Raw genomic sequence first — 15,707 nt, 5'->3', positions numbered from 1 at the left:
CAATTAAGGTTAATGTGGATGGTGGAGAAAAGAAGAAGGAAGGTTAATGTGGAAGAGGTTTTGTCCTATTTTTTTTTAGGAGAGAAAGCGTTTTATAATATTGTATTTGTTTTTAGAAATATTCTTTCTAGTCCAAAGTTTTGTCCTAAGTTTTGAAGGGAACCATTATTTGGGTATGGTATGCTTGGTTTGGAAATTAGAAAAATCCTTGTGTGAAATTAGGATATTGAAATATGGATATGGTTATTCTAACCCCTACATTTTATTTATTTTTATTTACTAACTCAAGCACCAAATCAATAGCATGAAAAGTTCAATATATATATTTACTTGATAATGACTTTCAAGCTAATGAAAGTGACAAGCATATATCTTAAATCTCTTGATAATATCCATGTGATTATATGATTGTGCATCAAAAGTATCATTAAGTCTCTTATTTTACATATGTATTTATTATTTTTATTTGGGTTTTTTATAATAATTGATGTGCTTTTTAGTAATGAAGTTTCTTTTAATGTCTCGATAGGTTTTTGGAGCTTAAATGAATTATTTCAGAAAATTCAACGTCGGAATTCGGAACAAAGAATTGAAGAGAAATTTAGTTGAAGATTGAAGCAAATCTTGGTTCAAATAAGTGCTCCAAATTTGCCCCAAAAATCAATTCTAGTCCAATTCTAGAAAAGAATATCATATGATCTATTTCAAGCCCAAACATGCCTTATGTTGTAAGCAAACTTCAACCATCAAACACTCAAGGTTTCAATGTCAATCTTAGCCCAAATAATAGGTACATTTGTATCCTTATTTGATGCTTAAATTCAGCCCCAAATCAGCCCCAAATCACCCTCCAAATCAGCCCAAACACAATCCATGATCCTACATGTTCACACAATAAATAACATTTGATTTATTTGGGTAATTCATTGATCCAAGAGGGCAAGCACATGGATGGAAAGCTGGAGGGGACATTGTGACATTATTTTGGGTCAAAAGAAGAAAGAGACAACTCATAAAGGAGGAAGAAAAACGTGCACCAAAGTGTTCTCCAAGCTGGCCTGGTTTGATTTTCCAGAACACCTTTCGGTGTTTTGTCCATAACGTTTGACTCAGATGTCCAAATGAGCTGTTCTTTAATGATCTGGAAAGCTAACATAATGGCCTATAAATATGTCTCTAATAGCCATCTCCAGAGGAGGCTTCTAAAAGGGTCGAATTTCTGTCCAAAGTTAGAGTCAGATTTGTGTCCGAATTTTTACTGAAATTGTGTTGTGTTCTTCTTTATAGATTTCGGTTCTTTAGCTTGTAAAACTCATTATTTCAGTTTGATTCAAGTCATTTTATGTTTATTAAAGTGTTATTATATATAATCATGGTTGGCTAATCTTCTTCTTGGATCCAAATCAAGGATGATGGTGGTTGAGGTGAGTTCTTTAAGATATGAATGAATCTTAATGTCTATCTTTTCATTTTCTTCATGAATGTTTATTATTGCAAAGAAATTTTAGAAATCATTTAGGTAATGTTATAATCTTGAATTTTTATGCACAAACCTTAGTTTTGGTATAGAGATTGCTTGGTTCAATGTCTTACTTAATATGAAAATACTTGTTCATTCTTAAGCAATAATCAATCTTCGTCTTTTTAAACTTCATTGTAATATCTTCCGATCTAATATCACCATCGTTGATATTAGGTTGAGTTATCTTATATATGTTGAAGGAATCACCAATACATCACCATTAAAATTGATTTGGACCAAGACTTACTTTTTCTTGTCATTTAAAATCTATTTACACTTTTTCATCTTTGAAAACAAATCCATCAATCATTTTCAACCAAGTTATTGTTAATTTAATTTCTCTTGAGTTTTGTTTTGTTACCTAGCTTAATTTCCAGATCTAGCTCTCTGTGGATATGACCTCGATCTTACCGAGTTAATTGCTACATCGCACACTCGTGCACTTGCGAGTTAAAACAAGCCGAACATAAAAAGCGGTCAAGCATTATACATCGAAAATCTTTTCATTTTTTAATCAATCTGGATATTATTGGTAGTGCTCAATAATATGATTCTTGGTATGAGATTTATTAGACCTTCCAATGATATATTTACTGATCAATCTCACTTCACTTTAGATGGGGAGCATGCAGTATGTAAAAATAAAAATAAAAAATAAAAATCAATTATTGCTAAATCCACTGAAGAGCCTACTACCTAAGAAGAAGAAGAAGAAGAAGAAGAAGAAAAGAAATCTTCTCATTTGTTTTCTTTCTCGATTTGTTACGTTGCATGAACTGTTGACTTCTTCATCTTATCCTCTACACAATTCTCTCTTTTTTCCATTCATCTTCCAATACCGACACATTATAATTGCTGATTGTCGTCTGTCTACCAACCATGGATGAACTCGATCCTGTGCTGTCTAGAGAGAATGCATGGTTGATCAATCATGTCATTAAAAAACTATTTAACCCTATCCCATCAGACACAGACAGCTTTTTAAGTTCCAGCTCAAATCCTTGTAGATTAATTTATAAACAGACTCTATCTCTTACCAATTGTATATATTGCAACCTTCGATTAATATATTGTTCAACCCACGCTATTTAACTAGGGGGTGCTTTCAGCAACATGACGAGACTGTATTTTTAACCTTCAAGAGATGCCACATGCATTATTTGAATAGCATAAATGACATATCATATACAGAGAGCATGAACACCTCCCACGTACTGAGAGTGTTGTACATGCACATGTCTCTTTTTTTATTTAGTAAAAAATGATCAATATGGATTAATATATTATTCAACCGGCTATTTGGGTGGTGCTTCCAAAAACATGATAAAAATATATTTTTAACCTCCAGACGTTGCATGCATTACCTGAATGATATGAAAGTCTCTAATATATTGTATAGAGGGCATGAGTATCTCTCACGCACTAAGAGTGTCGTGTATGCACTTATTCTTTTTTATATTTTATTTAATTAAATATCAATTTGCCCCTAAGTTGACCTATAATAATAAAAAACCCACTATGAAAAGATGAAAAAGCCACTTGACTCTAGTTTTAATTTTTTTAAGGGTAGTTTGGTTAGTTTTTTGTATTTTGTATTTTTTAATATTTGATCAAATAACAGATTGCCCATCAGTTGGAATTATATATATATAAAAAATATTATGCAAATACAAAAATACTCCTTGATACTTAGTTTAAGAATATTTTTTTTCTTTCAATGGTATATAGGTTTTTTCATTGTGCAATTAAGATAAAAAAAAATTACTTATTTATTCTCAATTAATTTAATTATGACTAATGGGCTCTATAAAAATACTTCAAAGCCTCTCGAAGCTAATATTAAAATTTTTAGATGAAAGAGCAAAAAAAAAACCGTTATATTATTACAATAAACAATATTTTGAAATGTATAGCTACTTGGGAAGCATTCAACTTCTTTTAACATTGCAAGCTGAGAGAGAAGAATATTAATATACATGAAAAGCAGCAGTAACCATGCATTCTACTTTCTTTCGAAATATTCCAAGGTTCCTCTCTGGAATATTTGTTCATTTTAGTTCTTTGAGAACCTGGTTCCTATATCATCTTCGCAATTTGCATCAATCTTGACATTAATACAGTTCTATTGAAAGCACGAGTTTTAACTAATTAGTTGACAAAATTAAGTGGTATTACATTCACAAAACTTCAGATAATAGATAATCCAAAATTAAGTGGTATTATTCAAAATATTTGGATAGATTTAGCTAGGTAATATTGACAAAAGTTCGGATCGTTTGAATAACTGAAATTGTAATTTTTTTTCTTTTAATTTTCTAATTTATAAAACTAATTAACGAGTCAGCGATTTCTTCTTAGCCTAATCCAGGCTGGTCAAAACTTTTTTTATATATCTATATACTTTTACTTTATTTATTTTTCTGTTTTAAAAGTATTTAACAAAAATAACTTTTATTTTATTTTTTTCATTTCTTTAAATTATTATTTTTTTGGTATTTTTAGATCATTTTGATGCGCTGATATCAAAAATAATTTTTATAAAATAAAAAAATATTATTTTAATACATTATCAAACAAAATATACTTTGAAAAATAATCACTACCACACTCTCAAATAACCTCTTAACCCAAGCAAGTAGTATACTCAATTCGAAAGGCATCACTTGTGTGCTCACCCTAGCTAGCTAACAGCCCTTCAAAAAAGAAGAAATGAGGAGGGGATCGAACAAGGAGATCAAGTTCTTTCATGATATATGTATTGGAGCATTTTAGTTTTGTATGCACTTTAACTATCATTTCTTGACAGTGCATTTTGCTATTAGAGCATTTGTGCCATTTCATTAGAGGATATTTTGGATAGTGGGAATGGTCATCGTCTCCTTCGTTAACATAGTTTGGTTTGCCCGGTATTCGAGAATCTGTTTAATTTTATTTTATGATAATGATTGTTTTTTTTAAAATATATTAAGATAATATTTATTTTAATTTTTTAAAAATTTATTATTGATATTATCATATTAAAATGATATAAAAATATAAATAATAAATTGAAATAAATAAAAAAATAAAAATAATTATTTTTTTAAAAGTATTTTTATAACACAAAAACAAAAGGATAATATGTTTATGATAGAGATGTAATTTGTTTTTTTTATGTAACCTCACTAAAAAAACAAAACAAGAGAAAGAGATAAAAAATTGCTTTTGATGGTAGCTTTTTGTACATTAAATAAATTATACATTAAAAAATAATAATAGAAGAACAACCGCATTTCACCGCAACTCTATCCAGACACCCTACAAGAGAAATTGGCAGCCACAGATGCGAATAAGGCTATCGGAAGAATTTTAAACGGTAGCAGACAAATATCTGAAGTTAGTCAACTCAAATTTAGTCTTTCCCCACCAAGCTATCTGATTCATTAAAATTGTCAAGAAGAGGACATACACTAGACACGCGCGTTGATTCACGAGCTAGCTAATCGCTCTTTGTTTAGCTAGTCTTGTGAAAACGATGATAGAACAAAAAAAAAAAAAAAAAAAAAAGTTCACAGCAGTATACAAAGTTAACCTTTTTATCAACCCTTAAGAAAGTTCTTGCAGATCTTTTCCCAGCATTTTCTGTCTGGTTCAGCCATCTCCAATCCAAACTTGGCCTTCTCGGCAAAAGCACTCTGCAGTCATCAAATTTTGGATAACTTAATTTTTTTTTTGTCAACTAATTAGAAACAAAAGTTTGTTGATGAAACTGGGTTAACAATTAAATTAAGTGATTAATTTTTTAGTTACCTCTATGCAGTTGTTACTCAGAAGGCGATCAATGAGATTATAAAGAATATCCTTGGTGTACTCAGGATGGCCTTGAATGCCCAAAATGTGATCTCCAATGGTGAACATCTCCACACCAGTTTTGTCTGAGAATGCAATCACTTCAGCTCCTAATGGCACCTCCCACACTTCATCTTGATGGCACTCGATTATTGATAGCGAAGGAGGGATTTCTGTTAAGTCACCTGGGAAGCTGCATGGTGACAGATCCTTCACTATGCTCACTCTCCTTAACCCAATATCCCACCCAGAATATGCTTTTCCAACTTTTCCACCCAGCGCTCTGCACAAAACCTGTAAGCAACTCCGTAACAACAGAAGACACCATTCAGCACGTACTCAAGTCATAATTATGCATATATTTATCCAGTTAGTTTGGATTTTCTGTTCTTTCCCTTTTTTTTGGGGGGGCAAGTTTGGAGTTAATTTGAGGCTTATAGTTCAAATGACATGGTCAAAAACTAAATCAAGTACCTGATGACCAAAGCAAATTCCAAGGACTTTCTTCTCCATGGCATCTAGAGTTTGCAAGATGAAGCAAAGCTTGAGAACCCAATAGTCATTTCCGTAGGCATCATAAGGGCTGCCAGTAACTACAAAGCCATCGTATTTGTGAAGCTCATTCATGTCAGGAAACTCCCCCTCAACAACTCTAAACAAGTCCCATGTTTCTCCTTCTTCAGCAAAAGCTGCAACAAACACATTAAAGTACCCTCCGTACACTTTCTTTACATAGTCAGAGTCCCTTGCTGCTTGCAAAAGAGCATATCTTTTCTCGGATGTAACCTTCATATCTTCAAGCTATCAACAAATTAAACTTAGATCAAGAAATTAAACTTGGATCAAGAAATTAAAACCAAACCGTTTCAAAGCCAACAATATTGGCAAGCTATGTGGACTTTTTAAGAAGCAATAAAAAAACGAAGATGGTGATAGGAATTATGAGCAGTTATTAGCAGGAGTGGATGGCTTTTAGAATGAGAAGCTGAAGATGGAATGAGCTGTATATATAGAAAAGACGATAGCTTAGGGACCCAAACGGGTAACCATTTTAATATTAAAAAGCTACATGAATAATTTTAGAACGTTTTGGATGAATTTGAAACGTTTTTTCACTGTGCATGAGAGAGTGAGGGACAGAGACAACATTTGACATTTTTTATTTTAATTTAAATTACTATATAAGACGCGGTTTACTAATTTTCTTGGATAGAAAATGTTCAACGTGAATATAAACGTGCTTAGTGAACAGTGGCCTGACAGTGGGGGAAAATAAAAAGAAAATAAGGTAGTGCTGGATATAATCATGCTAGTTTCAATTTGATTTTTGAAAGTCAGAGTCCCAAATTAAGCACTGCGTGGTGTGTATCATCAAACAATAAATATTTCTCAATTTAATCTATCCATTTCAAGCCTAATTTTAGCTAATATTCAAAGAAATTTCCTCTTAAAAAACTATTTTCTGGCACTTTTATCTATTCTTATAAAAAATAAAAAAAATAAAAATGGTTGGATCCAAGAATTTCTCATATGCATTGTTATACGATAAATTAAGAGTTTAGTTCCGGGAGAAGAACAAGGATTTCATGATTACTTTATGTTAAATGCTATAAATATTTTCTAATTATTAAGTAAATAATTCTCAACTAAATTAGTTTCATCTGTGAATAATTAGAAAGTTGTGGCCTGAGCTGGAAAGCTCCTATCATGCCTAACTTTCTTTACGCGGCCTGTCACCCATATATGGCAGATGTTCTGATGAAAGTTCCTGTAGAGGAAACAAGATCCAATAATACGAGAGCAGATCTCTAAATCAGGACAAATATAATTCACAAAAGGACAATAGTTTTTTCACAGAAAACAAAATTAAAAAATTGGTAATGACCATCACAAGCATCTATATATATATTTTTTTAATTTACGTGGGGTGTCATCTATATTTTAATCATTGATTGCGGGTTTTTTACCTCTTTTTTTTTTTTTTTTAATACACATGCACTTCTTTTTGGTTTTGGAGTATTGATCCAATTACCTAAACAGATACTCTTATGAGTACATATACCAATCATTTCTAAAGAAGAAGAAGAAGAAGAAGAAGAAGAAGATGAAACTAGTTTAATTTACTGCACATGTTTAGGTCATGGGGTGTACACAAATTTTTTAAAATGTAAAAAACAATAATCTAAATCTTCATAAATTTTTTGGTATTATTAATAAACTTGATTTAACGATTCAAACTTAAAAAATCAAAACCTGACTCTTTAATTAATATTCAACCAGCTTGCTAATCTCATGATTAGGGTTATAGACTCTATTAGATCGAATTAATCTTTTTATTTTTTTATATGAAAAAAAATACAATAATTGATTTCTCATCAACCAATACTGAAGGATAAGATCAAATAAAAAACTTACACTAAATGATAAAATTTTTTAAAAAAACCCACAAAAAATAATATGTCAAGAAAAAAAATACCTAGCTGTGTTGGGTTGGGATTGTCCAGAAAAGCCAAGTGTATTGGCATGTCACTTGGCCCATTAATTTTCTTTTTTTTTTATAAGATTTTTCCACCCCTTTTTTTTGTTTTTAAAGAAAAAAACAAAAAACAGGTCGGTTATGTTTGTTTTAAAAACAATATACATCCAATGAGAACCCGAAACCTCAAGAATTCCTTGCATGCTTTAACCAATTGAGCTACTGCACAAATTTTATACACAATGCCTAAAATAATATGTTAACCTGCTTCACTGTTCATATAAACAATTAAACTTACCCCATTCCTTTTGGTTTAGTAATTGCTAAGCTACAATGCATTCCATATTAACAAAGTATTGATTGCAATAGCTCCAAATGGTTCCTATATATATATATATATATATATATATAATTTTGAGTTTTAGGATAGCTAGAACTAGATAAGTGGCCCGCGTTAAGCTGCATGTCGAGTCAAATTTTTTCTAACATAAAAAAAAAGATACTCAAACGATAATAGTATTTTTAAAGCAAAGAAAAATTTAAGACCAATTTATTGATCCAAATAGGATCAATAAGCTTGATTAGTTTGATAATATGAATATATAAAAAAGCCAATGTTAATTAAAAGAAATGACAATGGCTAATAAAAAACAATTGAATGCTTATCAATATTATAAAAGGATATTATCTAAATATTCTTAAAAGGTCTTAACGATCTTATTTGATAACATATGAAGAAAATGATAAAAAAAATAGCAAGAAAAAGAATGAGGATCAAATATGATAGATGAAAAAATTGAAGAAAGATGAGATTAAAAAGACATCTAATTTATAAATTATTTTAAATAAAATAAATAGTAATCAAAATAACAAGGACTAAATCTAAAGAAAAACCAAATTGAAGGGCTGGTTTTACTCTCTAATTTTCACTTCATTGACTGTCAAGTGAACCTTATGAAAAGATCATTTTACCCCTTAATTTTCACTTCATTGACTGTTATTATGGAGAGCCAAAACATTATTACATTGTAATAATCCGCAGTGCAATGAGTCTTGATCCATGTTAAAACACTAATCCATTTTAGTGTTTTTAATTTTAATATTTAGAATAACTATGTGAATTTCGAGACCTAATCTTTTAAAAACAACTTAGTGATTGAGATTCAGATTTCACTTAGAAGGTTTTAATTAAGTTTAAATTTTAAGAGGGACAAAAGTTACTTAGAAAGTGTAGAACCATAGTTTTAAAACCCGAACCGATACATGATGAAGAAAAAATAGAAAAAAAAATACGGCTACAAAATAAAAAAATCTGTGAAAATATATTTTGGTCAAAACAATATCATTTTGACTTTTTTTTTAAAAATCTTTTTTGGTCAAAATAATGTCATTTTGACTCTTTAAAAAATATATTTTTAAGATCAACCGTCTTGGCCAGTGACTCAGGTTTTATCTCAGATCAATGAAAAAATTATAATAAAAGCGAACCATTAAATTTTCTATGGACCTAGAACCAACATTATTTGAATTTTGATGGAGCCTGTCGCATTTGAATTTTGATGGAGCATGTCGCATACATACAAAGGTAAGGCAACACCCATGATGTTTCACTGTATTTTATAACCCCAATATTAACAAAAACTAATTGAGAGAGATTTTCACTATAACTTATGAATGAAATTATTGTTTATTAGAACAATGATTTCATAATTTTCCTCTCTATCCAAAAAAACCTCACAGTGATTATTGGGGGTATTTAGATCATTTCATAAGGTTCATGAGTCCTTACTAAATTAACTGAGTACAAATAAGTCCTTTTCCATTTTAAATGCACAATGAAGACACCAAAATATATTTGGAAGTAAAAAAAAAAATAAAAATGGTGTTAAGGAGCAATTTTATATTTTCAAAATGGTTTTTATTATTATTATCATATTAGTTTAGCTGAGAGACAATTTAGTATTTAACCAAATACAAAAAAAAAAAAAAAAAAAAAGTAGCGTAAAACAACCAAAATGCCCTTAAAAGAGAAAAGTTTAAAATTAGTGTCAAAGGGCCTTTTCTTCTTGTTGTAATGGTTTTTTTCATTATTACAAAATTAACTTAGGAGCAATTTGATATTTTACCAAATATAAAAAAATAAAATAAACAAAAACATTGGGGACCATGTGACGCACCCTCTAGCATGTGGGAGGTGTCCTCGCCATTTGTGCAACTCCTCTCGGCATCTAAAACTACCCTTCAACTGTATCATCAGAAGCACCATCGTGTCCTCTTCCTGGTTGTGCAGTGCATGTCAGTGATCTTGGTTCGGTTTATAACTAGTGGGCCTTTCTTCTTCTTCGTCATCTTCTTTTCTCTCTCATCTCTTGAAGATTATAGTTTGACTCTCTTTGTAATTGGTATTTCAACTTTAATCCTTATTCTTTTGATTTGTAATTTTTATTTTTGGTCATTTTATATAAGTTTTATTTGTTTTCAATTTCATTCTTCAATCTCAATTTACCATATTTTTTTGTTTTCATTTTGACTCTCATTCTTTTGATTATTTTATTTGGGCTTTTTTTTAAATGATTTTTCTTTTCAATTTCATCATTCAATAAAAAATAAGATTTATTTTGTTTTTCAATTTTAATCCTTATTGTTTTAATTATCATCTTTTGTTTTGGACCATTTTGTGGTATTGATATTCTTTTTACAAGTTAATCCTTCAACATTTAATTGGTTCAGAATTGAGTTTTGTGATTTTTCTAAATAGGATGTTTTCGGTCTAATGTCCCGGATCACGGGTTTAAAAAGTTAATGTGTATTGATATTTTTTTAACTTATTTTCTTTTCACTTTCATCTTTCAATAAAAAATAAAATTTATTTTGTATTTCAATTTGAATCTTCATTCTTTTAATTGTCATCTTTTGATTTGGACCCTTTGTGATATAGATATTTTTTTTCAAGTTAATCCTTCAACATTTAATTGGTTGAGAATTGAACTTCGTGGTTTTTATAAATTGGGTGTTGCTGGTCTAATGCCCCAGATCAACATTTTTTTAACTTATTTTCTAAATTGAGTTTGAAAAGTTAACGTGGATTAACATTTTTTTTAACTTATTTTGCTTTTCAACTTTGTGGTTTTTTTATGTTTTCTTTTCTACCAGGTTATCATAATTTGATGACTTGGATCACGGGTTTGACAGATTAACCCGGTGTGGCTCACCAATTATTCCCCGTGTCAAAAACTATATTCCTAACATCTTGGATTCTTTTCTATCAGGTTATCATAATTTAATTGAATCATGAACATTTAGTTAACCCATAATCTAACTAGTCAAAAACTATATTCCTAACATCTTGGATTTTAAAACATCATTATTTTTTTTTTCTTTTTTTTTGTAGAGAAATATTATATTGCATAGGAATGTTATTTAAGTGAAGACAATGAATATTTGAACTTATTTTGTTAGTACAAAATATCAAAATTTCTCTGCAGACTAATAGAAAGTCCACAGGTGAATGGAAGCCGAAACCAAGGACTCTTTGGTACCTTCCTTGAGAGTTCTTAAATAAAAAGGTTGCTTATAACATCGAACAATATTGAAAGCAATATTGATATTTTGCGGATTCTTCCATGTGAATGGCATTTTCTCAAATTCTTGTTCTCTGATTAAAAAACTGTGTGATGGAATATAATATACTATTTCACCCATCACAAACAGCTGCTTAAGAAAAAGATGGTAATCACGACAAAGAAGGTGCCAGAAGGTGCAAAGCAAGATGATTAATGAAGTAATATTATAATTATTGTGAGAAAGCAAGAGGCAGAGGGTGAAAAGCTAGATGTAGAAGACTATTGAGATGTGTTTTTAATTATGAACATATTAATTTCCCTTAATGTAATTAATTACAATAAAAGGATAAAAAAAACGGATCCATATGAAAATTAAGCAGTAACATATTTTCAAATTTATTTCACTTAAGTTTTTTTTCTCTTACCATTATAATCTAAATACATAAATTTCAAAAAATATATTCCAAAATTTGGTGCAATTAAATCGAAGACTACATTAGATATGATATAGATAAGTACAAGGCTGTGCCTTAATGGTTACTCATCTTCGAATTTCTTTCGCTTAAGCTCTTAATTTGTAGCTTTACTATTATAATAAATAATCCACAAATTCAACCATTTTAATATATATATTTAACATAAAATTAATTATAACTTTTGGGATCTGATACCAATTACAATCTAGCTCGTCCAAACCAGTATCCTTCTAAACGATGAAGGGTGGAGGAGGCAAAAACATGTTTGCAGTCTCCTTAATCATTCTTTTGAAGTTGAAGCAGCCAAAGAAATTTTCTTAATTTCAGATTAATAAACTTACGATATTCTTTTAAATTTTTTCCCAAATAATAATTTTCTGCATTTATTCCTTAGAATGTCTCCAATAAATATTTGGGATTCTCCCAAAAGATCATTAGCTAAGGTGATATTTGTATCTTGGAAATGGTGAATGCATTTTGGTGGAATTGGGTTACATAAACAGAAGATGAACTTGCAAAGGTAGATCAACATGTTTTTAGTCATACTTGGGATTCTCCCAATAGATCATTAATATTGCTGCATGAATCCAAGATTTCTTGAAGCATGAAAATTCCATGTCTCTTTCATCCACCACAGCCATGGCGACACATCAAGTTGTGATTAATTTCTCCCCAAAATCCCACTGGATATACTTATACAAGTCTTAATTTTACTCGCCATCCAAAAGGGTGGTGAAAAGATTGATAAGTTATCGCTCTCTTGACAATGGAGATTTAATGGCATGGTCCCGTCGCCGGATCAGCAATGATCATGAGTCTTAGCCTGCACAGTATGATTTGTGTTTTCAACATAGCTAGTTGGAAACAGATTCTGTTATTCTCTCCCTCTCCATGCCATAAAATGGAAGATGAAATCCATTCAATATTGCTTGTCATGATCCTAAGCGACCAATGAAAATCGTAATATTGCTTTTGCACCAAATTTGAAATTCTCGAAGTATAAGGTTCTGATTCTTTTTTAAATTTGGGGTGCATAATCGCATTTTCTAGACTTGTATCATATGAAGAAAATTGATCCTTCGTGCAAATTGATTCATTTGATATTTATTCCTTTGTATCTATCTAGATTTAAAGGATTATTATATACCTATACAAAAAGTATTCTTTGTAAGAAAATTTTAAGATGCCAAATATCTAAACACGACATAAAATTAACCTTGGTGACATGAATAAAGTATGATTTGCCATCAAAATGATGCACCATCACTCCATTAACCGCATCATATAATTGGTGTCATGTCATGTGCTCAGTAGTTCTTAGTAACATGAATAACCTTTGTAGTCTAGGTGTGATTGGAAAATATCTAAGATTTTTAAGATGCCATGAGAGAGTCTTTTCCCTACTAGTTTTGAGTTTGTAACAAGAATGCCCACATGTCATGCACTCGGTCAACTTAACATTTTCAAGGTAGAATAACATGCAGAAGTTAAGACATATGTTAATTTTGTAGTATCCTAAACCGAGGGGTTTCATCATGGACTTTACAACATAGAAGTTCTCTTTCAGCCTTTTCCCTTCAGGTAAAATGCTTCTCGCCCATTCGATAATTTTGTCATAACTGGCCCCACTCAACCTGTTATTTGAATTGATTGTGAACATATGTGCTACGACTGATAATTTATTGTGGTTTGTGCAGCCATCCATTCGATAATTTTGTCATAACTGGCCCCACTCAACCTGTTATTTGAATTGATTGTGAACATCTGTGCTACGACTGATAATTTATTGTGGTTTGTGCAGCCATCCCATAATGGTTCGTCAGAATCTTTCAGCAAATCAAAAAATCTAGTTGCATCTGCATTAGGTTCTTTTTCTATTATTGGACATTGACTGACATTACTTTAATTCATTCTCATTGCATCCATAACCATAATCCTGTAAGGATTACTGTTGTCATTTGCAACTCTATGCACGTTGCTAACACTAAAAGTTGACCCAACCACCCTTTCTTCCATGCTATTATTACGAAAAAATAGTTCTCCGTGTGCATACCAACACATGTAATTCTCCATAAACCCTTTGTGTAAAAGATGCATTATTACAACATTTAGATGCAGATACTTTTTATTTAGACACTTCCTGCATGGACATCTAATACCGCCTCTAGTAAAATTTCTGGGAATAGATGTTGTGAAATTAATAAAACATTGAACCCCGTTACAATAATTCATTATCCGCAATCCTTGGGGTAAATCTCGATACATCCATGAACAATCATCCATGACTTCTATCGAACCTCTATAAAATTATGATGACAACATGTATTAATTATGTTAGGTAAATAAATTTTAAAAAATATTAGTTTACCTCAAGATTATCCAACAAACTAATTAAAACTTCTCATAAATATTCATTATCAATTATCAATGTCTGTACAAATTTATACATATAAATTTACGGAAATTACAACTCCGCAATAGCATTGATAAAAATTAAAACGGACCCGTTAAACAAGCTATTAATTATTTCACCACAACACATGTAATTCGGTAATTCAACAAAGTTTCAACATTTTACAAACAAATATAATTTTACAAAATCTAAAACAAACCATAACAAGTACAAAATTATACATTCATACTACAAGTTTGTTTGAGAAATAACAATAAAATATGTACATACACTAACAAAATACATATACTAAAAAAACATTATAATTGACATTTAAAATTGACATTTAAATGTTAAAATTAAAAAAGATAGATTTACTTACAAAAAATAATAAAATCCACAATAAATCAAAACACAAATGTTGTGACTACAAAACTTAAAGAAATATGACTTATGCTGAGAAGAGAGAGATTTTTTTTGGGTGGTTGTTTGCAGTTTGGGAGGGGAGAGTTAGGATGGGAAAGAAAAAGAAGAAATATGGGAGAAGACAGTTGGCAAAGTTGTGATATATTAACTTTTGCCGATGGAATCACTGATGGACTAATGATGTCGGTGGTTCCATCGGCAATTCTGATGGTGAATTGGTCACGTCACTGTACGGAGATCCCGGTTTGAATCCCTCAATGATTCTGTCGGTAAAATCGTCCGCAAAAACTTCCATGTCAACGAACCATTTCTTTTTAAATTCTATATATTTCGTTTGTAATTTTGTCGGTATATACCGATCGCATTATTTGGTCGGTACATAACGACCGAATTACAAACAAAATAGTATTTGTCTGTATTTATCACCGCAATGTACCGACAGAATTATTCCATCGGTAATTTTGTTTGTTTTAGGCAAATTTCTGGTAGTGTTTATATTATAGGTTAACCAAATCTTCATAATATATATGTCCCAGAGCTAGAGTATATGAGAAATTTGAACAATAATCTAAGACTTTCACTTAAAAAGAAATAAATAACACACACACACACACACACACACACACACACACATATATATATATATATATATATATATATATATATATTAATTATGATTTATAAATTTTCCTTCATTTAACAAAAGTTCTCAAATACAAAATGAAGATTAATCAAGACCCCATTCGTCAGATTTATATAAAAAATAAAAATAAGAACTTCTTAAATATTTTAAAAGACTATTTATAATTTTACTCAAAATCCTTATTCATTTTAAGCCGGTTTTGTTGCATAGCTTCAACAAATATTGATTTCATTGAACTAATCACCATCATGTTCTCCTATGTTTACCATCATGTTCTTCTATGTGCATGAACTGATTTCGTTTTTTTTTTTTTTTGAAATAAAAACCACTTCAGGGAAATACTCATCAAAACTCCTCGATAACTGAATTTGAATTCTCAGC

The 15,707-nt window shown here is 30.3% G+C and overlaps 1 protein-coding gene across 1 annotated transcript; it reads right to left on the bottom strand.

Annotated features, from left to right (window-relative positions):
• Positions 1–4,912: 4,912 nt before the first annotated feature.
• LOC133674185 (gamma-glutamyl peptidase 3-like) lies at positions 4,913–6,352 on the bottom strand. The gene is made up of 3 exons (XM_062095199.1): positions 5,825–6,352; positions 5,312–5,644; positions 4,913–5,196 (listed from the first exon to the last, which is right to left on the bottom strand). The coding sequence occupies exons 1-3, from the start codon at positions 6,140–6,142 to the stop codon at positions 5,101–5,103; spliced, it is 747 nt and encodes a 248-aa protein (XP_061951183.1). The 5' UTR covers positions 6,143–6,352; the 3' UTR covers positions 4,913–5,100.
• Between the last annotated feature and the right edge of the window lie 9,355 nt (positions 6,353–15,707).

Source organism: Populus nigra, chromosome 15 (assembly GCF_951802175.1).
Source record: "Populus nigra chromosome 15, ddPopNigr1.1, whole genome shotgun sequence".
Classification (NCBI taxonomy): Eukaryota; Viridiplantae; Streptophyta; class Magnoliopsida; order Malpighiales; family Salicaceae; genus Populus; species Populus nigra.
The sequence above is the reverse complement of the archived record's forward strand: the minus strand, read 5'-3'. Positions and strand labels throughout refer to the sequence as shown.

What these genes read in the sequence shown, in the direction of transcription:
- LOC133674185 (XM_062095199.1), bottom strand. Translation starts at nt 6,142, where the DNA reads ATGAAGGTTACATCCGAGAAAAGATATGCTCTTTTGCAAGCAGCAAGG. An exon ending in GAATTTGCTTTGGTCATCAG is followed by an intron (nt 5,645 to 5,824) that starts GTACTTGATTTA and finishes AGTTGCTTACAG; the next exon opens with GTTTTGTGCAGAGCGCTGGG. An exon ending in TGAGTAACAACTGCATAGAG is followed by an intron (nt 5,197 to 5,311) that starts GTAACTAAAAAA and finishes TGATGACTGCAG; the next exon opens with AGTGCTTTTGCCGAGAAGGC.